At 43.1% G+C, this 24,585-nt stretch overlaps 1 protein-coding gene across 1 annotated transcript in view; it reads right to left on the bottom strand.

Annotated features, from left to right (window-relative positions):
• Window positions 1–24,585, bottom strand: part of LOC132819381 (ALK tyrosine kinase receptor-like) — a 332,695-nt gene that overhangs the window by 53,229 nt on the left and 254,881 nt on the right. The window contains exons 13-14 of the mRNA XM_060830863.1: window positions 17,795–17,859; window positions 11,516–11,645 (exon numbers count right to left, since the gene is read on the bottom strand). Coding sequence (XP_060686846.1) covers window positions 11,516–11,645; window positions 17,795–17,859 — 195 coding nt within the window. The remainder of the gene's footprint in view (window positions 1–11,515; window positions 11,646–17,794; window positions 17,860–24,585) is intronic.

Raw genomic sequence — 24,585 nt, 5'->3', positions numbered from 1 at the left:
ATTCTACTCCCTTTGCATCATCCTTCTGAGATATTCTGGGGATATCAGCCAAAGCTCACAGTAAGTAGGCTAATTAGTTGGCTCAATAAATTGCCTGCAAATTGATTGGCATGGGCCAACTATTCTGCATCTGCTCCTTAATTCCCAGTGCAGATGAATCTCAGAAATGACCAGTTGGATTTGCAGTTGACGGGCTGTTTTCCATCATTTCAATAGTGTGTCAATGCTGACTTTCATGTTCCCTTGATTGAGAATTTATAAAGCATTTCCAGGTGCTAGCAATGATACCCCGTTTCTTCTCTTTGTATTTGTAGTGTTCTCTTTCTTCCTTGAGCTTGTGATGATTCTCTGCAGTTTTCCTTATTGTCTGCTCCTGCAACTTGATGTGTTAACTCTTATTAGTGAGGAACTGCAGATGATGGAAATTTGAAATAAAAGCTGAACGTGCTGGAAATCTTCAGCATATTTGGTAGCATTGTGGAAAAGAAACAGAGTTCTGCATCAAGTCAAAAATAGCTCATATTCAAGGCCTGCTATGAATTTCAAAGACTTTCTGTTTTCAGTTTATTATCAATTCGAACTCTTACCAAGTACTCATGAGATAATATCACAGCTTGCTTTTAACAATTCATTTAGACTTACAAGTTGAACAGATTATTTTGGTCTTCAGGTGAAAATTGATCTCACTTAAGTTATCATCAATTGTTTCGATTGGGCTAGTTCCCACATTCTCTTTCTTTTGCCCAGTGTAAAGAACAGCATTGACAGTAAAGCCATAGTTCTACTGAACAGAGATGTGATTGAACGTATGAAGTAACCTAGGTGGAGGTGTGCCCAGGTGAACCTCTAATCTATTTTTAGAAAACTAGCTGCTCCGCGACATCCTTGACCCCTTGGGTCCTGGGATGCAACTCATCAACCTGGAGTTAGATTCATTTAGCAGCAATGCCTGTCTGACCCTCTCTCTACAGAATCTCTTATTATTATTGCCCTTCTATTGCTTCATTCCCCCATTTATGTCAGATACCTTTGGTGATATTTAGTTGGCTCAGTAGCACTCTCTTGAGGAACAATTTCCCTCACCAGTTTCCAAAATTAAATACCGATTAGCGAGCAGTATAGGAGTGAAAGTCCTGGGCCTTGGCCTCCCTTTATCCACTTGCTCGACTGGAAGTGTTGCCTGTAGATCTTGCTCTTTTCGCTCCGAAAAGATTTGTCTGACTACTTCCTTAATCTGGAGCATATCAACAGGCCCAGTTTTAGTCAACGTGGATGCCAGTATGGCTCAAATGAAATGGATACAGAGATAATCTTTCCACCTAAGTGGAAGAGCATAAGTAGTAGAAACTGTCAATACAAGGCAGTCACCAAGAAATCCAATTAAGAATGCAGAAGGAACATCTTTACCAAAAAAGTGCAAAAAATGTGAAACTTGCTGCCACAAGCAGTCATTAAGTGAAGGTCCAGATGCACTTAAGGGGAAACTAGATAAGCACATGATGGAGAAACTAATAGATGGTAGCAATGGAGCTTCAAAAAGGTTTAACAGGCTCAAGTGAAGCATATACTGATTGGGCTGAATGGCCTATTTCTGCGCAACAGGTATGTAATGTGTGTGTGTGGGTGGATCATGGGCAGAATGGGGCATGGTGGTCAGTAGCAAGAGCAAGAAGATCTTTATCAGTGGGCATTATTCTTCCTGATGTCCAGTCCCTTGATCAAAGGTACTTAGAGTCATAGAGTCATAGAGGTGTACAGCACAAAAACAGACCAGTTGGTCCAATCTGTCCATGCCGACCTGATATCCAACTTAATCGAGTCCCACCTGCCAGCACACGGCCCATATCCCTCCAAATCCTTCCTATTTTTATACCCATCCAGATCCCTTTTAAATAATGCAATTTTACCAGCCTCCACCACTTCCTCATTCCATACACGTACCACCCTCTGCATGAAAAAGTTGCTCCTTAGGTCTATTTTATATCTTTTCCCTCTCACCCTAAACCCAAGTCCTCTAGTTCTGGGCTCCCCCACCCCAGGGAAAATACTTTGTCTATTTATCCTATCCATGCCCCTCATGATTTTATACAACCCCTATAAGGTCACCCCTCAGCCTCCGATGCTCCAGGGAAAACAACCCCAACCTATTCAACCTCTTCCTATAGCTCAAATCCTCCAACCCTGGCAACATCCTTGTAAATCTTTTCTGGACCTTTTCAAGTTTCACAACATCCTTCCGATAGGAAGGAGACCAGAATTGCACGCAATATTCCAAATGTGGCTGAACCAATGTCCTGTACATCTGCATCATGACCTCCCAACTCTTCTACTCAATACTCTGACCAAGATTTGCTTTCCCAAAATGCAGCACCTCATGTTTATCTAAACTAAACTCCATCTGCCACACCTCAGCCCATTGGCCCACCTGATCAAGATCCCGTTGTAATCTGAGTTAGCCTTCTTTGCTGTCCACTATATCTTCAATTTTGGTGTCATCTGCAAACTTACTAACTATACCTCTTATACTTACATCCAAATCATTTATATAAATGACGAAAAGTAGTGAACCCAGCACTGATCCTTGTGGCACTCCACTGGTCACAGGCCTCCAGTCTGAAAAACAATCCTCCTCCACCATCCTCTGTCTTCTACCTTCGAGCCAGTTCTATAGCCAAATGGCTAGTTCTCCCTGTATTCCATGAGATCTAACCTTGCTAACCAGTCTCCCATGGGGAATGCCTTACTGAAGTCCAGACAGATCATGTCTACCGCTCTTTGTTACTTCTTCAAAAAACCTAATCAAGTTTGTGAGACATGATTTTGATTCTTGATCAAAGGAAATCTTCCAAACATCCTACCTGGACCTGACAAGCTCCTCACAGAATCAACTGCCAGGCATGCCATGTGGCAACAGACCTACCCATCACTGGGTTAGCCCAAGCTGTGGCATAGAGCTCTGGCCACTAATGGTGGCAATTGTTAGTGCGGTGGGCAGGTTATTCATGGCTCTTGCTGCCCACTACTTAATTCTGGTGGAGGTGGGTTTTAGGTACGACACTACCAAGGCTAATTAAATGCCTGTCTTGCCACCTAAGTTCAACACCAGTGAGAACAGAAAATTTCATCATTTTCTTCAGGCTTATAACAGATCAAGCTTATTAAGAAATAGTGGTAGCTCAGTGGTTAGCACTGCTATCTCACAGCACCAGGGTCTAGGTTCAATCCCACTCTCAGGCAACTGTCTGTGTGGAGTTTGCACACTCTTCCCATGTCTGCGTGGATTTTTTCCGGGTGCTCCGGTTTCCTCCCACAGTCCAACAATGTGCAGGTTGGGTGATTGGCCACGCTAAATTGCTCATAGAGTCCAGGGATGCGCAGCCTAGGTGGGTTGGCCATGGGAAATAGAGGGTTACCGGGATAGGATATGGGGGTGTGGGTCTGGGTGGGATCCTCTTCAGAGACTCTGTGTGGATTCGATGGGCCAAATGGCCTGCTTCCTAACTGTAGGAATACTATACATTAAAAGAAAGCAAGTTGAAGCTAAAATACAAAGGACAGCAGCCAGATAGATTATAGTTATTCTGAAGTTGGATAAATTGGAACGTGGACTTGCTATCACTGTTCAACACATTTGCGTAGACTCAAAATCTACCCCAATATAACTTAAGGATTTACATCATGAACTCAATACACCTACAATTTTCATCAAATTAAGATATCTTCAGGATTTACATTACAAAATCCATATTCTTCTCATTACAAAATCAATATTCCTGCAGGTCAGGCACTACCAGACTTGGCATGCCATCTTCAAATGGCAATGATGGCATAAATGTGTCACAATATCAGCAGTAAAGGAAGAGAGAATAAAATTCACAGCTTTCATCATTGCACTTACCTCAGGGCCCTTCATTACAATGAGCATTTCTCAGGATCATTTTTGTCACTTCCCTTCATAAACCTGAGTTAAATCATTTGAAATGTAAGTTTATAATTATAAATCAGTTACTACCTTAGGTAGACTTGAACTGTGAATTAATTTCAAATAATACTTATTCATTAATTGATAAACTTCAAAATTAAATGTTGCATCTTCAATTTCTTCAGACAGCTTATTGAATAATTGTATTTTTGCATTTGGTAATATCAATAAGCTCAAACTAATAGGGAAGTCATGGTAACTCATGGAACTAAAATACTTCATTTGATTTATTATTTCAGAAAAATAATCCAGAAAGAAATTTCTTCAAAAAGTCACAGAATCCCTGTAATTTAGGAGGAGGACATTTGACCCAACATGTATGTGTTGACACTTTGTAAGAAGTCTCACACTCCTGTTTTATCTGTAACTTTGTAAGATCCTCATCCTCAATTATGTGTCCAACTCGCTTTTTCACTCAACAATGGAATTGGTTTCCGCTATTTTTCCAGACTGACTATTCTATTGTGGCAACAATCCAAAAGTCTCCTCCAAGTTTTTAGCAACAGATTTTGAATCCATGATCACTAATTATTAGCCAATGATCAGGGTGAATACTATGCGCTGTTTTCTCTCTCAAATCTCCCAATATTGTATGTGGGTTTGCAAGGACTAATAGTGAATGCCATAAAGCACCACCATTGTGCTCATATAGGATTGGGAACTGAGTCTTTGGATTCCTGCTCATCAGCAACTCTGAGTAAACACAGTGTGCATGGCCACAGCGGACACCTGTGTTAATAACATGGCAGCAGCAGAGTGGCAGCATTCAAGCCTGGGCCTTGAGCCTGGGGTTAGTCGCTTCAGTCTGCCTTTCTTTTTTTTTCTCTCTTTCTTTTACTTTTGTTGTATCTACTTTTCTCATTTTCGGCGGCTTGCGATACCGGTGGAGGCAAGAAGGCGCTGAGAATGGCAACATGGTCCCAGTGGCGGTGGCGTGGCATGGCCCTACTGGCTAGGCCCAGGTACCTGATGGAGGAGGTGGTGGTGTTCCCGGTGTGGCACTGTGTGTGGACTTGGGGTACCTGAGTATTCACAGACTTAAGGATGGACTTTGTTTCTCTAGCAGTGAGAACTCGTAGTGGAGGCAGGGGAGTGATCTGGGGCAGGTCCTTTTCTCTTGCATGCTTTTTATAATTTCCACTTCTGTTTGTAATCCTGATTTCTGTACACTTAGGTGGTGCCAAAGAATGACTAATTTGCACACTTTTCATTTTACTCCCGTACTCAAGTACACGTGACAATAAAATCTGAATCTAAACCTAAATCTAAAATTTGATGGTCATAGATTGGAATGGGGTAGATCTGAAAAACAGCAGTGCCATATAGAAACTGGAATTCTTCTTCAATAGGAACCGCACTGTCTGACCCAACCTTACCATTCCCATTCTATTGTGGGCATCTCAGCAAACTCGTGACAACTTTAAATCCGAAACTGAGTGCAAATTGAACTATGGCCTGTTGTCCAAAATAACCAATTCAGGGCCATTGTACAATGCAAATCAGTAATGTAAAACTCGATAACAGTATTAGAAGTTTTGTGTACAACTTCCGTCCATTGGGCGAAATGATCAATGACAACGAAGTAAGAGTTTCATCAAAAGCAAACAGATCTGTGCCTATCTGTTCCCATGGTCTGGTGGCAAATGTGGTTGGCATCAGTAGCTCTTGTTGCTCTGGTCTGTGGTTGGCACAGATATCATAATTAATGAGGAGACTTTCAATGGTCTTGGAGATCTCAGGCCACCACACCACTGGCCAAGCTCTGGCTCCATACATGGGGATCTACAATTGTCCTTGCTACAGCTTTCTGAGAACATCTTCTTGAAGTGAAGCTTGAATGGACAGTAATTTGTTGCACACCAGCATGTTGTCCACAACTGGAGAAGTCAGTGCTTAAAATATGTTCTCATGGCCAGTCCAATACGCCAATGCTCTGACCAATCTACAGTACAATACAGATGGAAATTGAGACATCCCTCATTAGCTCATGTGGATATGGTTAGCTAATTGTGGCTTGCTGGCAATTGTGCTGCCATGGACTAAGCGTACGATTCAACTTAGTTAAACTCAATTTCTCAGATCTTCCAATGAGGGTTGGAACCATATTTCCTATCCTGATTGGACAAAATACATATACTTAGCTGTGGTGGAGCTTTCCATTCAAATTTCCTGACCAGCAGCCCTCTCATCTGAAGCGGCACATACAAATCCAAGAGTCAGAGGGTCAGAGTGAAAACTGTGCCAACTTTTCATTGAGATGTGTCATATTCGGTCATTTAAAGGCGATTATAGGAGATGATACATGTATGAGTACATGTGTAGAGTTGTTAGAGTGATAGGATGGCATGTGGTTGGGGTGGTAGAAGGATGTGATGAGCAGTTAGAGTGCCAGGTTGTAAGATGATGGGATGCAAGATCAATGAGATGGGTAGGCTGGGATATGGCGAGATGGGTAGCAGGTAAATGAGAACGCAAGGTTCCAGCTGAGTGAGGGAGCATGTGTTCACCTGCCAGCGAGGCGAGGGTATTTGCGAAGTGGATTAGTGCTTAAGGTGGGTCAAGATCTGTATTGTGGCGGGTGAATTTGAGGGTTGTGGATTCATATCTAAGGAGAGAGGGGTTTGGGTGCAAGGGAGGTCAGGTCAGCGGGATAGGTTTCAGATCACAGGGGTCAGCGTGCAGTTGAGGGGGGGGGGGCTGCTCTCATGGGCCGGAGATGGGTTACTGAATTGGGGAATGTCAGGGACATCTACTTCAGGCATAGGTTTACAGCATGTTTCATTCTCCAACTTTTCCTGGGTAAATATTAATCTTGAGTCAATATGAACCTTCCTAAGTCTCCAATTCTAACTCAAAGTCCGGGGGCCTTTATGGAGAGTTTGAGACACTGGGTAATTGCCAGGAATGGAATGAGAATCTCTCAGGCAGGTCCTGTGGAGTAAGCTGTGCTGGGCCTGTTGCTGGATCCTGAAGCACAACTCCCAACTCCCGTGCTGGAACAACTATCTTCCAAACCTGGTGAGGCAGTGGGTCAGTGCTCTGGAGAGTGTACCTGTCATTGTTTCCCTGCCTGCATACGCGTTCATAGATGCACCTCATAAAACAAAGTTAAAAACTGTGTATTCTTGGAAGTATCCTAGATAGTTTCTTTTCATCCAGAGAAACCAGAGATCCCGTGAGCCATTTTCACGCCAAGGATATATTCTGAAAATCTCTCCTGAGCCCATCTAACTGAGGAATCCTCTTCCTCAATCCCTGTAATATTGTGTTTCTGTGTCTGATAATGCTGTTGATATGTACTGGAATGTTTACGGCACTATCCAGAATCCAAGATTACTGTTCTTAAGCTAAAGCAAAGGCTGCTAAAATGGTTGGAAGGGGTGGATTATAGGGTTAAGGCTAGGGTTAGTGATAGGACAGATGTCTGTGGATGTCAACATATTCTGGATCTTCTAAAATGCACCCTCATAATCCAGGATCCATTACCATCCTTGAGACTTGTTAAAGAGTTGTCCCAAGGATTAGTGATGGTTGCCAAGTGAAGCACAACGCCCACCAACTGGCTTGTCATGCCTAAAAATCTTTAGAGTACCTGGATTGACTTTGGAGTGGGGAACTTCATAATTGCTTTAGTCTTCTGAGGATGTGCTGCTATGTTTTTATTGTTGACCATGTGTTCCAAAACCGAATAGATTCCTTGCATTTGGCATTAAAGGTGAGCCCTTCAGCTTGGAAGACTTTAGGACTGCCTAAACTCTCTGATCATGCTTTCAATCTTTTCCCTATGTATCAATATTTGAGCTGTGTGGGATATGACTCCGTGCAGTTATTGGACATAACTGGTTCAAAAACCTTTAGGACCAGGATGATTCTAAATGGTAATCTGTTGAAGCAAAATCTCCTAAAGGTACTAAGCAATGTTGATAGCTTGTCTAATGGAACTGACCAGAGTCTATTATCTACAATTGCATTTTGTGAAAATTTGATCTTTATACAGTTTAGTTAAACTCTTCAACCATCGGCATATCGTGATTTTTTTTTCATCAATGCCTTGTGAGGTCTGTAATGTCAACACAAATTTGAATAATACTATTCAGTTTGGGTAGCGTAACCATGTCAGTTGTTTTTGTGAGTAGGAAAAAAATGCTCATTCTTGTCATTTCTGCAAATTGCTTCTCAACTTGCTTCATCAACAGATGCAGAATATTCCTGCATGTTTAGAGATATAATGATTTAGCAGCTCTCTTCAGTGCAATTCCCTAACTTTTTAAGTAATTTAGGTTATTCCTGTTTAAAGGGGTTCCCTAGCAACTGCTACTCAATCTTTTCAAAATCCATTCATCACCTACAGTATCTTCCTGTTGTATTACTCATTGCCATTGAGCAATGAGTGGCAATGAGAATAATTCTGAAATTCCTGCTTTTTAGTTTTTAAATCATTTTCCTAGCTCCTAACACTGCAGTTTTGTTTACTTATGTCATTGGTTCAGGTATGTATCATAACTTCTGGTTGTTCCCCTTCATATTGCTGATTACCCTACAGCACATACCATTCAGAAATATTAATCTATGCCCCGACTATTGAATCCCCTCAGCCGACTGCATTTTTGCACTTCTTATTGTACAGAGCCGAATCATCCCCTGGATGGTTGGGGTATGATTCTTCCAGCACTCAGTTGTCACGCATTCTAGTATTCAAAACGAAACTCGTTTGGAATATTGCTTCACTACCTACGTCTTCCTCCTGGCCTGTATGATGTGCAACTTCTTGTGGGATATGCGCATGTTGAATTGTATATTTGAGATGATCTTGGATTTGCAGGTGCATTGCAGTGACTCCAATCCCCCCTCAAGCTCCGAGATTTGAGCTCGAGCATTTCTTGGACACTGTGCCTGGAATGTGCTCCAGAGGAGGTGGGAGAAACAGATACAATTGTAAAGTTTAAAAGGCATCTTGACAGATACATGAATAGGCTGGGAGTACAGGGATGTGGATCGTGTAGAGGCCAGAAGTTTTTAGTTTAGAAAGATGTTGTGTGTTGGTGCTGGCTTGATGGGCCGAAGGGCCTGTTCCTGTGTTCTACTGCTCCTTGTTCTTTACTTGATCATCCAGGATGTCTTCGGAGTTCCTTTGTAGAACAAGATGCATTCTACAAAAATATTCTAATTATCAGGGTGAAATACATCTTTGGCAGAGATGCTTGATTAGTGGAAATGAATTACTGCTTGATAAGTGCCCTGCATGAATTTCCTTTCTGTTGATCTCAGCTGTGCCAGAGATGGCTGGGATAACAACAGTGATTGCACAGGTTCATCATGTTTCTTGCATAAAAATAACAGGAAATGATGGGCAGGAAATGATACAATATTATTATCGACTGTGACAGACTGCTTTTTGATTTACAGTACTCCATTAATTTTACTATTAGCATTTAAATAAAGTAGCGACTATGTAAAGGTGGTATAAAAATTAATGAAACAAAAACAGAAATTACTGGTACAATTCAGCTAGTCTGGCAGCATCTGTGGAGAGAAAGCAGAGTTAATGCTTTGGGTGCAAAGCTTAATGTCTTATAACAAATCAGGAAAGGTCCATTCCTCCCATAGGAAGCGTTCGCAAGAATAAACCCTGATGAAGTTTTCAAATATCTCAGTCTGATTTTTTTATGGATTGGAGTGAATTACACACAAAATGTCACCTTTACAACACAGTGAGATATGCCATTCCAACAATTTCAGAGCCATTAGCAAGGCTGTAGGCACTATTCATCAACATGTTCCTTTCTGTTAGTTCGCTCAATTGCACTCACCTTTCTATCAATGAATGTCCCAAAGAATCTCTTTCACCTGCTAAACACTGAGTTTAAATCACCTGCCCTGACTGATTTTAAAAGGAAGAGTGTGCAGTACTCCAAGGAAAATGTGGCAAAATGGTACAATGTGAATTTCTTATTTAGGCAGCACATGTAGACACTGCAATTTGAATGGCCTTAATCTGTATTTTAACAATTCGATGATTCTGAACTTTGCCTCTATGCCCTGTGAACTGTTGCCATCTCTCAGCCTTATTCCTATTCTGAAAGGGAGCATCAGTAAGTGTGTTTACCAATGGCCCAAACGTCAGGAAAAGACATTTCACTAAATGAATGAGCCCAAAATTGTCCCGTTCTCAAGTAGTTTCCTGCATTCCTGTGGTGATGGTCCTCTTCGTGTATGTGTGTGAGGGAGACAGAGAGACGTAAAGGTTAAATGGAAGGAAAAAGACCAGATTTGATGTGATCAATTGCATTCTGTGAGAGGTTGCAGTTTAAAGAACACGTTATTACCCCTTTACACCAATTACCATTTAAAATTTTGAAAATTGTATCTGGATCCTATTGACATCATAAGACCCCACTTTGCTTTGTCCAAATGAGGCTCTTAGTTGTTTCTGTAAAGCCCTTGACCACATTTCTGAAATCTAAAGTCAGTGGCAAGTGGTAGATGGACAGTTGGTGAAAATGGGTAGTAAGTCTAAGTGCTCTACTTCCTCTTCTGTGTGGCAAAATAGGAAGAGTGCTTACATGTACAACAGAATGAGACAGCATCTGGTATGTCGGGACTGGGGAGACAGGGGTTAACACAAGTGACGTGCAGTAAGAAGTAAGAGTTCGGAGTAAAATGAGAAAACCATTGGTTTACTTTTCATCTCTGATTATCCCCAATTGTCAAATAAGTTTACTGAGAGGAGGGAAATGTTAATTATATAAGCAGCTACTTGTTAACTTTGCCAAGTGACAGAATAAATTGCTTAAAGTTAAGCTTTGCGTTTAGATGATTTTTTTTGTCAGTTTAGACAGACAGTAATGATACAAGCCTAATTATAAATGAAACATTTCATTATTCTGCTGCTCAATATTTTGCATGTTGGTATTCCAGGCTGTTGATACAATGTAGCACAGATCCCAGTCTAATGTTCTGTCACCCAGTTTCAATCAGTGATACAAAAACTGACAACCAATACATTGTAACAAGTGCTAGTTATACTTCAAACGTCAGTGCCTGCATTAACACATTAACCTTTAATCCATGGTTTTTCATTTCCAAGTGCCTCGGGTTTATCGCCAATTAGAACTATAGAAATTCAGAAAATAGTAACACTTGATATTTTGCCAGCCTCTCTGAATAAAGCATCAAATTAAATGCTGATACTTAATCTGTGTCATCTGGCAACTGATCACAACCTGAGGCTAAAATGGGATCTTTTCTGCATCTATGAATGAGCATCTCAAAAATGGGGATCTGGATGTGAATACATTGAGTATTAGCAGCCTATTTCGACTGGATAAGGGGATCACTGCAGCAGCAATTCTGGCCTAATTCAACCTGAACATGAAATCAGTTGCAAATCCAATTGAAGAACTGGAAACTAGAACACTAAAATAGGACAAATGTTCAAATGGTCCAGGCAATGCACATGACAAATGAATGAGACCTAATGGATCTGTGTACATGATGTATATGTTGGTCTGTATACAGTACATCACTTCTTACCGGTTTAGGTCGATACTCTCGAAGGAAGGATTTCATGTCTCCTCCTGCCATCAGCTCTAGTAGAATGAAGCGAGGAAGAGCCTGCAGGCTGACTCCTATACATCGCACGATATTCTGGTGGCAGAATTTACTGGAATCATTGGAAAAAAGGACACGTTTACAATTTTTAAGAATACCATTGATCATTTTGTTATGTGACAATATACAAAAAGATATATGAGGACCAATATCTGAATACCCGGGAGAGGTCTGGCAGCTTCCAAAGCGATTGAACCTCATTCCCATTAAATTTTATTTTTATTGCAAGTGCAGAGATTCCCAGGTTTCTGGGTCAAACAAGATTGAGTGAGAGATGAATTTGGCAAAACATTAATGGAACAAAGTAATAAATATTCCAGTGCTGCGGAATATCTCTGCTCCTCCAAGAGCTGGAGAATTCTGTAGCCTTGAAACCCTGTTTCTACTGGCATTGCACATCCCAAATGCCACTTCTGCTGGCCAGTCATCTCCTGTGCTACCCACACCATACATTTTAGGATCCAATCCATTTGAACTAGTATTTTAGAAGTAGCACTTCTATGTAACCTTGGAGGCACGTGTTGGGGCTAGAGCTGCAAAATTTAATCTTTGAAAAACCAAGAATGTTTAGTGATCGCAAAAGCAATCTGGTTAAGTACATAAGTAAGTAGGAACATGCATGGCAAGCTAAGTCCAGTAGATGCAATGCTCTTAAGTGATCCTCTGATAGTGAATTTGTTTGCTAGTCCCTCAAATAATGCCACTAAACAGAATGACATACAATTTGAGTGATGCAGCAATGTTTGTAGTTTTTTTTATCATTTCATCAGATGTGGAGTCCCTGTCAGGGCCAATGTTTGTTGTCCATTCCTGACTGCTGTGAAAATGTGATGGCTGGTGAGTTGCCTTCTTGAACTACTGCAATAAACTTACAGCTGCCGCTTGGGGAGTTCCAGCATTTTGATCCCATGATAGTAAGGGAACAGTGATATTGTTCCAAATCAGGATAATGCGTGACATGGATAAAAATTTGCAGATAATGGTACTGCATGAGCCTACTGTATTTGTTCCTGTAAGTATCAGATATTGTGGGCCTGGAAAGTGCTGTTGAAGGTGAGTTGTTGCATGACATCTGTTATATGGTACATGTAGTTGTCACTGTGTGTTAATAATCAAGGAAATGACTGTTTAAGGCAAATCAAATGGACTGCTTTGTCCTGAATGGTGTTGAGCTTCTTGAATGACTTGATGGAATCTGTGGTTTCAAAACTTTTTGTCTTTGAGGCAGACCTTCGATGAAATGGGAAATTGAGGAAAGAATGTGTCCTTTCCATTTTTTAAAAGAGAATAAGATTGAAACAGAGATGAGAACCAGCATGCCTGGAGTGACTGACCCTGGTTGAAACCATACAAAAAGATGTAGAACAATCAGACTCAGATGGTGATTGCAATGGTGCAGTACATACAGGCTGAAGAAAATGGATGCCAAATCCAAAAAAACTGAGAATAGGAAAATCCACAGTTGCTACAGCAATTTCTGTTACTTGAGGAAAACATTGGTGGATCTACACCATCCTGACAATCGCCAGCAAAGTTGAGGAGTTCTTGTAGATTTATGACATTTCTGGTGAAAACTGCATCTACAGAATGCAAGTTGGACATGCATGCTGTCAGCTGGGGATCTGGCTAAATGTTAGAAAAAAAAGAGTTGAAAATCCTAGTGAGTAAGACAAAATCTTGAAGGATTTTGTAACTGTGTTTGATTTGATATGTAAATTCATTTATAACTAACCACAATTTGACCACTCATTCATGTTTCATGAATTTCGATTCTGGGTTTGACAGTATAAAGTTTTAGGTACGATACTATACTACTTAATCTGGCTTTGTTGGACTTTTGAATTATAGAGTCATAGAATCCTACAGCACGGAGACAGGCCCTTTGGCCCAAACTGGTCCATGCTAACCAAAAGGCCAAAGGGTCTCTGCTACCACAACAATCTTGGCAGTGAATTCCAGACACCCACCACCCTCCGCGTAAAATAATTTTCTTCTGCCACTTAGCTTGAAGCTATGACCTCTGGTTTTTGAACTCTGCCAAGGGAAACAACTTCCTCTTGTTCACTCTGATCTCTCCCCCTCACAATTTGCATCCCTCAGTCATGTCATCCCTCAGCTTTCTCTATTCCAAGGAAAACAACCCAGACCTCTCCAATCTCTCCTTGTAGCTACAATTTTCCAGCTCTGGTAACATTCTAGTCAATCTTCTCTGCATCTCTCTCCAGTGCAAATACACCAATTGCATACAATACTCCAGTTGTGACCTTACTACTGTCTCATCATTATATCCCTACTTTTGTATTCTATACCTCTACCAATGACAGAGAATTCATAAGCCTTTTTATCTATATGCGCTGTTTCTCCTGTTACTTTGCATACCAAGCCCTCTCACTTCATTTACCCCTCTTAGTATACTCCTATGTGATGTGTATTCCCTTTTACTGTTGGACCCCCCTAAATGCATTACCTCACACTCGTCAGAATTGAACTCCACCTGCCACATTCCTGCCCACTCCACTCACTAATATATATCATTTTGGAACTTACAGCCAGCCTCGGCTATCCACTACATGGCTATTTTTGTGTCATCTGCAAATTTCCCAATTGTGCCCCTCACATTCAAGTCCAAATGGTTAATGTATAAAACAAGCAGCAAGGTGTTCAAACACCAAGCCCTGCGGAACAATATATATAGTATGCTCCAAACAGAAATTTATAATAATTAACTTTTGGCTTCAAAATCAAATCTTCGATTAAATTCTAAAACTCACAGGAACAATTTATATCGTTGATGGAGTTAGCTGCCTTTTTGCCAACCTTGCAGATCCCACAAAGGAATTCCTTTATTTACAAACTGCTGATAGCTTCATTTCACCTGGAATTGCTGAAATAGTTTGGATATTTTAATGAGATAAGTGTAAAGCACATGACTATAGCAAAACTCAAAGATGAGTCCTCCATTTCTGAAGTTTTCTCCCTACTAACTCTGACATTATTAAATAAATGCATTGCATTCTGATTACCCAATATATTGCTTCAACAGTATTTCAATCACATTTCCATTTTACATAACTTTGAGATTGAAGTATTAGATGTGTCTTCCTAGAATTAAAATTTATACTTCTAAAACCCATGGAGACAGATATTTGCAAACCACACTCACTGAGGCAAATGGTGACTACTCTGTCTCACTCCTGTGTCTTGAACAGATTGTGGGAAATTAGAAGGTCCATTATCCACTGCAAAATATCCAGTGTCTAACCAGTTCCTGCAGCCATAGTATTTATTTGCCTGGTCCAGTTTCTGCCAATGTCGAAAAGTGAGGTGCTGGAAAAGCACAGCAGGAGCAGGAGAGTCAACTTTTCGGGCATAAACCCTTCATCAGGAATGTGGAGAGGGGGAAGGGACTGAGAGAGAAATAGAAGGGGAATTGGGGCTGGGAGCAAGGTAGCTTGGAAGGTGATAGGTCGATGCAGATGAGGGGGCTGATGGTACTGGGTTGGAATGGAGGGTGGAGCGGATAGTTAGGAAGGAAAATGGACAGGTTGGACAGTTAAAGAGGGCAGCGCTGAGTTAGAGAGTTGGATCTGGGATGAGGTGGGGAGAGGGGAGATGAGGAAACTGGTGAAATCGATGCTGATCCCTTGTGGTTGGAGGGTCCCAAGGTGGCAGATTAGGCATTCTTCTTCCAGTCATTGGGTGGCTAGGATTTAGCAGTGGAGGATGCCCAGGACTTGCATGTCTTTGGCGAAGTGGGAGGTGGAGCTGAAGTGGTCGGCCACAGAGTGGTGAGATTGTTTGGTGCATGTGTCCCGGAGATGTTCTCTGTAAAGTTTGACAAGTTGGCATCCTGACTTCCTAATGTACAGGAGGCCATATAGGGAGCAATGGATCTACTGTATCCATCTCAGAAAACATCTCTGGGACATCTGCACCAAACAACCCCACTGTCCTGTGGCTGAACACTTTAACTCCCCCTCCCACTCCACCAAAGACATGCAAGTCATGGGCCACCTCCACTGTCAAATCCAAGCCACCTGATGTCTGGAGGAAGAACGCTTCATCTTCTGCCTCCGACCACACGGTATCAATGTTGATTTCACCAGTTTCTTGATCTCCCCTCCCCCCACCTCATCCAAGATCCAACCCTCCAACTTGGCACCATCCTCCTGAACTGTCCATCTTCCTTCCCTCCTATCCACTCCTCCCTCTGCTCCGACCTATCACCATCAGCCCCCACCTGCATCTACCTATCGCCTTCCAAGCTACCTTCCCCCCAGCCCCAAAACACCCCCCTTCTATTTATCTCACAGCCTACATCCCCCATCCACATTCCTGTAGGAAATGTTGACTCTCCTGCTCCTCAGAGGCTGCCTGACCTGCTGTGCTTTTCCAGCGCCGCACTTGTTGACTCTGACTTCCAGCATCTGCAGTGCTCACTTTCTCCCAGTTTCTGTCACTGTTAACCCCTATGATGTTGACAGTTGGGAGATTCAGCAACGGTAATGCCATTGAATATCAACGGAAGGTGGTTAGTGTCTCATTTTATTGGAGATGGTCATTATGTTCCGTTGTGCGATTTGAATTTTGAAGCTTGAATTATCTACTTGCCACCTCTGGCTGAGATTTGATCTTACCTTTTGCACTGATGTTCATTGCTTCCCTAGCTTTGGGGCTGGGGTTATTTGAAGAGATTGCTGTTTCTATTAGCTGTTACTAATCAGCCCAAACTGAATGTTGTCTACGTTTTGCTCATATTGAGTCAAAGAATTCCTGCAGTGCGCAAAGTGGCTGTTTGGTCCAATGGGTCTGCACCAACCCTCCAAAATGTATCCCACCCAGATCCAGCCCTCTATCTTAACCCTGTTACCTTACATTTCCCATAGCAAATCCACCATGGGCTCAACAACCAGTTGTAATGAATCCTGAGTTGTAATTTCACTGGGTTGAGACCTCATTTTTAGGTATGCCTGGTGCTGTTCCTGACAGGCCTTCCTGCAATCAGGTTCGATTCCCTAGCGTGGTGCAGTGGAAGAGAGGGGTATGTGCCAAGCCTTCAGGTTACAGGTTGTGGTTGATTACAGTCTGCTGCTGCATGTAACCCACAGAATTTTATAGATGTCCAAATTTGAGATTCAGCACAACTGTGTATTCAGCCCATGGACTAAATGTTGAATGCAATCAATAATTTTGTGGCCACTTGCAAAACCTCCTGTCTTGTCTAACCTGTTCTAATAGCCTCAGTGTTTATGTGGCTGGTCCAGTTTCTGTCAATGTTAATCCCTATGATATTGATTGTTGGGGGGATTCAACATTGGCAATGCTGTTGAATATCAAGGGGAGATGGCTAGATTCTTTGATTGGAGATGGTCATTGCCTTTCACTGTATGAAATGAACATTACTTGTCACATGTCGAAACAGATGAAGGGCTTGAGCCCGAAACATTGATTCTCCTGCTCCTCAGATGCTGACTGGCCTGCTGTGCTTTTCCAGCACCACACTCTTGAATCTGATCTCCAGCATCTGCAGTCCTCACTTTCTCCTAGTTACTTGTCACATATCAGCCCAAACCTGAATCTTTTCTAAGTCTTGCTCTGTTCCTGTCTGGGGGATTATCCCACCATCAAGAACAGATGGACAACAGATGACCAGTCTCAGCAGCACCATTGGGAGTGCATGGTGACTACTGGGACTGCAACCAGTCCCCCTTGAGGCTCAGAGTGAGTAAGAGGGACACAGTTTCACCAGGGGATGGCTCTGAACTTGAACACAGGGAGACCCTGCCCTGTTCCTCAAGCCCTTACAGAATTTTTCATTTCTTCTTAAATATACCTTTTGGTGGCCGGCAGCCTAGATCTGTTGGAGCCTCAAAATGACACTCAAAGCTGTAGGGATTGGTGGGCTTAAATTTATCCACCTTAACACAACTACCTTCAAAAAGGGAGTTCTTTGCAAGCTATTTAAAGTGTGTTAGCTCTGAAGCAGTAACCTCTTAGAACTGCTAACATCATGGATCATCCTGTTCACTAAGGGGGATGAAGTACTTGAGTGGTATTGATCATGGTTTTGTGCTTGGATTGGGTTGAGAAGAAAGGGATGAGAAGAGAAAAGAGGGAAATACAATGGAAAGTTATTGCTTCTAATGCGGCTCGGCAAGGAATCTTACTGTTTCCTCTGATAATTGGTTAAAATGTTCTTACCTAATTATCAGGGCCTCCATCAAGAAATCCAACTCGTCCTGTTCCGAACACACCTCAGGCAAAGTCTATAAAAACAGAAAAGATCGGAAAAAGTGACCTTTACCAAATGTATTTACCATACATTGCTCTAAAGGACATTGTGTCGCAGTGTAAGGAGATCATCTGACATTGGAAATGTACTAAAAAAAACTGAAATAAAAACAGGAAACCACAAAATCATTCAGTAGGTCAGTCTGCATCTGTGAAGTAAAAATAGGAGTTAACTTTTCAGGTCAATGACTCTTTATCAGATCCATCACTGAGCTGCCGAGTATCTGCAGCTTTTTCTGTCTTTATTTTCAGCGATCAATTCTTGAGCTGCACTGGAAAATGAGTGACTAAAGTGAAGTGTATTCCTAGCTGAGCTGTTGTGGAACAGAATCAGCTGCCATTTGCATGTCTTTCATCTGTGACATTCTCCAGTGTTAAAAGCTACTAGAATTATTGCCTTGGGGACAGTGGCACATTGCCACTTAACAGCGTCTTTTAAACCTTGTTAATTCTAACATAATCCCAACTTGTTTGCAAGAAATTGTTGACAGTGAAACAGCTTTCTTTTGTTTAATTTACATTAAACAGTGGCTGCCTGTGAATCAAGTGGATTCAGATACTGGCATGATCATCTTAATGGAGAGTTACAATATCATCTGCAATCCTTCTCCAATGTTGAATGTGATCCATGCAAGTTATGCATGTCTGTTTTAATTTTACTGACAAGATGGAAAGGTGTGGAAGATACAAGAGACAACAATCATCCCACAGGGTGGAGCTCTTTACTGACAGTAGCACCTTATTAATTAGCTAACTGTCTATGGTGGCAGTATTGGAACCTAGATTTTTCAGATTCCCATAATCCCAGCTACCCTGATAGAACTGAAGTTTCATGATTTTCATCTCTGATCGTAGCTTAACCTCCTACTAATTTAAGTAGTTTTGATAGACTTCTTGGTCTCAATGAGAGAGAGTCCACAATAGAGACATTTGTGAGTGTTCAACCTATTGAAGTGTGGATGGACAGTCCTGGAATCGAATGATTTAAAGACCTTCTGTAAAGTGAACTTTAAGATAGCATAACCTAATTGTACGCTTTTGGTTGCAAATGAATCCCCAAGATAAGCCATGTGACTTTCATTCATTTCATAAATCTCCTTGTGCGATTCTAATATTGGCCTGAATTATGCAGGCCATCGCAAGAACTGTGCCAGAATCTTGTGAGAAGTCCAGGGAGGCTGATCTCGATGTCAAGAGCAACCTGCTATGTCTTCTAAGTATGTGTTGAGGCAAGCTTCTCACAAGGAGCAGCCAAGTTCCTATTAAGGGAGATTATTGCTTATTAATTACCTTAGTAACTGCAGATCTCACCTTGCAGCTTCCCAGGCTACCACCCACCGCAAGCAAAATAGACCTTGAGGATTCTCAGCTTGGAAGTCAGATCAGCTCACTGGTTGCTCCAAAGAACGCCCTGTTTGGGCGCTGAGAACCAATATCTCAAGGCATGCTCCATGAGCAGGGACCACATGCACCCCACATCTACAGATATTCACATTCAACACTATCAGCCACTAAGAACCATCCTGGCACATCTCTGAGACCCTTAGAGCAAGCTTTTGTATTTCAATGCTGCACCTCAGACTAAACCTGCAACTGTCCTGCTAATGCTATAGCAAGGACGCTGTGTGCTACTAGTTCATGGAAAGGATGAGGCCGTATCTTTGGCCTGTTCACTCGCTGTCCGAGCACTCACTCATCCCTGCCTTGCCTTTGTATGCTTCCTAGAGTAAAAAATGAGGTCTGCAGATGCTGGAGATCAGAGCTGAAAATGTGTTGCTGGTTAATGCACAGCAGGTTAGGCAGCATCCAAGGAACAGGAAATTCGACGTTTCAGGCATAAGCCCTTCATCAGGAATGAGGAGAGTGTGCCAGGCAGGCTAAGATAAAAGGTAGGGAGGAGAGACTTGGGGAGGGGCGATGGAGATGTGATAGGTGGAAGGAGGTCAAGGTGAGGGTGATAGGCCAGAGTGGGGCGGGGGCGGAGAGGTCAGGAAGAAGATTGACTCCCACAGCTACCTGGATTACACCTCCTCCCACCCTACCCCCTGTAAAAACTCCATCCCATATTCCCAATTCCTTCATCTCTGCCGCATCTGCTCCCAGGAGGACAAGTTCCAACACCGCACAGCCCAGATGGCCTCCTTCTTCAAGGACCGCAGATTCCCCCCAGACATGATCGACAATGCCCTCCACCGCATCTTCTCCACTTCCCGCTCCTCCGCCCTTGAGGCCCGCTCCTCCAACCGCCACCAAGACAGAACCCACTGGTTCTCACCTACCACCCCACCAACCTCCGTATACAACGTATCATCCGCCGTCATTTCCGCCACCTCCAAACGGACCCCACCACCAGGGATATATTTCCCTCCCCTCCCCTATCAGTGTTCCGCAAAGACCACTCCCTTCGTGACTCCCTCGTCAGGTCCACACCCCCCACCAACCCAACCTCCACTCCCGGCACCTTCCCCTGCAATCGTAGGAAATGTAAAACTTGCACCCACACCTCCTCCCTCACTTCCCTCCAAGGCCCCAAGGGATCCTTCCATATCCGCCACAAGTTCAGTTGTACCTCCACACACATCATCTATTGCATTCGCTGCACCCGATGTGGCCTCCTCTATATTGGGGAGATGGGCCGCTTACTTGCAAAACGCTTCAGAGAACACCTCTGGGACGCCCGGACCAACCAACCCAACCATCCCGTGGATCAACACTTTAACTCTCCCTCCCACTCCACCGAGGACATGCAGGTCCTTGGACTCCTCCACCGGCAGAACATAACAACACGACGTCTGGAGGAGGAGCGCCTCATCTTCAGCCTGGGAACCCTCCAACCACAAGGAATGAACTCAGATTTCTCCAGTTTCCTCATTTCCCCTCCCCCCACCTTGTCTCAGTCGGTTCCCTCAACTCAGCACCGCCCTCCTAACCTGCAATCTTCTTCCTGACCTCTCCGCCCCCACCCCACTTCAGCCTATCACCCTCACCTTGACCTCCTTCCACCTATCACATCTCCATCGCCCCTCCCCCAAGTCCCTCCTCCCTACCTTTTATCTTAGCCTGCTTGGCACACTCTCCTCATTCCTGATGAAGGGCTTATGCTCGAAACGTCGAATTTCCTGTTCCTTGGATGCTGCCTAACCTGCTGTGCTTTAACCAGCAACACCTTTTCAGCTATGCTTCCTGGAGGACTGGTAGGTGAGGCTATGTCACCAGACCCTGGCAGTCTAATCTGAGCTTGCCATCCAAGCCAATGACATCTCCAAATTCGGAAGGAATGGCCAGCTGTTGCTTAAGAAGGTTTTCGTGACATTTTAGAACATAGAACAATACAGCACAGAACAGACCCATCGGCCCTCGATGTTGGGCTGACCTGTGAACTATTCTCAGCTCGTCTCCCTACACTATCCCATCATCATCCATGTCCTTATCCAAGATTTAAATCTCCCTAATGTGGCTGAGTTGACTACGTTGGCAGGTAGGGCATTCCATGTCCTTCCCACTCTCTGAGTAAAGAACCTACCTCTGACATCTGTCTTAAATCTATCACCCTTCAATTTGTAGTTATGCCCCCTCATACAAGCTGACATCATCATTCTAGGAAAAAGACTTTCACAGTCTCCCCTCTCTAATCCTCTGATCATCTTGTAGGTTTCTATCAAATCCCCCTTTAGCCTTCTTCTTTGCAATGAGAACAGACCCAAGTCTCTCAGCCTTTCCTCATAAGACCTTCTCTCCAGACCAGGCAACATCCTGATAAATTTCCTCTGCACCTTTATTAATGCTTCCACATCCTTCCTGAAATACGGTGACCAGAACTGTACACAATATTCCAAGTATGGCCGCACTAGCATTTTATATAGTTGCAGCATGATATTGCAGTTCTGGAACTCAATCCCTCTATGAATGAAACCTGACACACGGTATGCCTTCTTAACAGCATTGTCAACCTGGGTGGCAACTTTCAGGGATCTATGTACATGGACAGTTTGGACAGATTTAAATCTTGGATAAGCACATGCAGAGATCCGTCTGCACATCACACTGCCAAGAATCTTCCCATTGACCGAGTACTATGTCTTCCTGTTATTCTTCCCATTGTGCATCACCTCACATTTAGATTAGATTCCCTACAGTGTGGAAACAGGCCCTTCAGCCCAACCAGACCACACCGACCCACTGAAGAGTAACCCACCCAGACCCATTTCCCTCTGACTAATGCACCTAACACTATGGGCAATTTCTCATGGCCAATTCACCTGATCTGCACACCTTTGGATTGTGGGAGGAAATCAGAACACCTGGAGGAAATCCACACAGACATGGGGAGAATGTGCAAACTCCACACAAACAGTCGCCCAAGGCTGGAATCGAACCTGGGACCCTGGTGCTGTAAAGCAGCACTGCTAACCACTGAGCCACCGTGCTGCCCCATGTGCATTTAGCTGCATTGAACACCATTTGCCACTTCTCAGCCCAATTCTGCAGTTTATCCAAGTCCCCCTGCAACCTATAACATTCTTCCAAACTGTCCACTACTCCACCAACTTTAGTGTCGTCTGCAAATTTACTAACCCATTCACCTATGCCTGCGCCTAAGTCATTTATAAAAATGACAAACAGCAGTGGTCCCAAAACAGATCCTTTTGGCACACCACTAGTAACCGGACTCCAGGCTGAATATTTTCCATCAACCACCACTCGTTGCCTTCTTTCAGAAAGCCAGTTTCTAATCCAAATTGCTAAATCACTCTCAATTCCATACCTCTGCATTTTCTCCAACAGCCTACCATGTGGAACCTTAACAAAGGCTTTACTGAAGCCTATGTATGCTACATCAATTGCCCTACCCTCATCTACATGCTTGGTCACCTTCTCAAAAAACTCAATGAGGTTTGTGAGACATGACCTGCCCTTGATGAAACCATGTTGACTATCTGAAATCAAATTGTTGCTTGCCAGATGATTATAAATCTTACCTCTTATAATCCTTTCCAAAACTTTTCCTACAACAGAAGTAAGGCTTACTGATCTATAATTACTTGGGTCATCTCTACTGCCCTTCTTGAACAAGGGTACAACATTTGCAATCCTCCAGTCCTCTGGTATTAAATCTGTAGACAATGACAACTCAAATATCAAAGCCAAAGGCTCTGCTATCTCCTCCCTAACTTCCCAGAGAATCCTTGGATAAATCCCATCCGGCCCAGGGGACTTGTCTACTTTCACTCCTTCTAGAATTGCTAACATCTGTTCATAACTAACCTCCATCCTTTCTAGTCCAAAATCTCATACCTCATTCTTCTCCTCTACAAAATTCTCCTTTTCCTGAGTGAGAACCGATGAGAAATATTCGTTTAGCACTTCTCCGATCTCCACAGGGTCCACACTCAACTTCCCACTTCTGTCTTTGACTGGCCCTATTCCTACCCCAGTCATCCTTTTATTCCTCACATACCTATAGAAAGCTTTAGGATTCTCCTTTATTCTATTTGCTAAAGACTGCTTGTGTCCTCTCTTTGCTCTTCTTAACTCTCTCTTTAAATCCTTCCTAGCTTATCTGTAACTCTCCATCGCCTCATAGCCTCCTTCTTCTGCTTAACAAGAGATGCAATTTCTGTAGTAAACCATGGTTCCCTTACCTTATCACTTCCTCCCTGCCTGACAGAGACATGCAATATCTGTTCCTTAAACCAGCTCCACATTTCCATTGCATTTTGCTACCCCATTCTATGTATCCTAATTTTTGCCTAATCACATTATAATTACTCTTGCCCCATCGATAACCCTTGACTGTGGCATGTACCTATCCCTTTCCATTGCTAAACTAAACTTAACTGAATTATAATCATTCTCTCCAAAGTGCTCACCTTCAACTAAATCAAACACCTGGCCTGGTTCATTACTAAGCCTCCCCTCTTGTTGGCCCTTCCACATACTGCATTAGGAAACCTTCCTGTACACTGATCCATCCGACATATTAGAGTTATAGCATTTCCAGTCAATGTTGGGAAGTTAAAGTCCCCCATAATGATCAGCCTGTTCCTTTCACTCCTGCCCAGAATAATTTTGCCAATCCTCTCTTCCACTTCCCTAGAACTCTCCAGAGGCCTATAAAAACTCCAAGCAGTGTGACCTCTCCTCTCCTGTTTCTAACCTCAGCCCACACTACCTTAGCAGACAAGTCCTCATCAAAAGTTCTTTCAGCCACCGTTATACTATCCTTGACTAACAATTTTCTGCTGTGCCAGGCTAAGTACCATACTCTATCACTGCTCCTGCATCCGCCTTCCACCAAGGCTCATGCTCCATCCAACTGCCTGCAACATCTTCCGTCACCCACTCTCAGGACTCCTCCACCTTCCCACTCACCAATCCCACAGGCCCTTTGTACAGCTACTTCGTTGCTTCAGACACCATGGCTAATAGCTGTGCCAATCTCTTTCATCTCATTCAATTCATTCCTAAATCTCATTATAGAAAAAGACCACTAATAGCAGGGCACAGAGAACCTGAATGGGTGGAAGGGTGCCTGACATTGTGCTCCTCACCCCAGATGAGGAGAAGATCCGGGCCTTGACAAGATCTCCTGCAGGGCTGCACGTCCCACTAACTGAGTTGGTACCACATTTCATTCCACCACAGCTCTCACAGTAACCCTCTGACAGTGTCATCCATTGAGCCACCACATCTAACTGGTG

The sequence above is a fragment of the Hemiscyllium ocellatum genome, chromosome 10 (assembly GCF_020745735.1).
Source record: "Hemiscyllium ocellatum isolate sHemOce1 chromosome 10, sHemOce1.pat.X.cur, whole genome shotgun sequence".
NCBI lineage: Eukaryota > Metazoa > Chordata > Chondrichthyes > Orectolobiformes > Hemiscylliidae > Hemiscyllium > Hemiscyllium ocellatum.
This window is presented reverse-complemented; position numbering and strand designations above follow the sequence as displayed.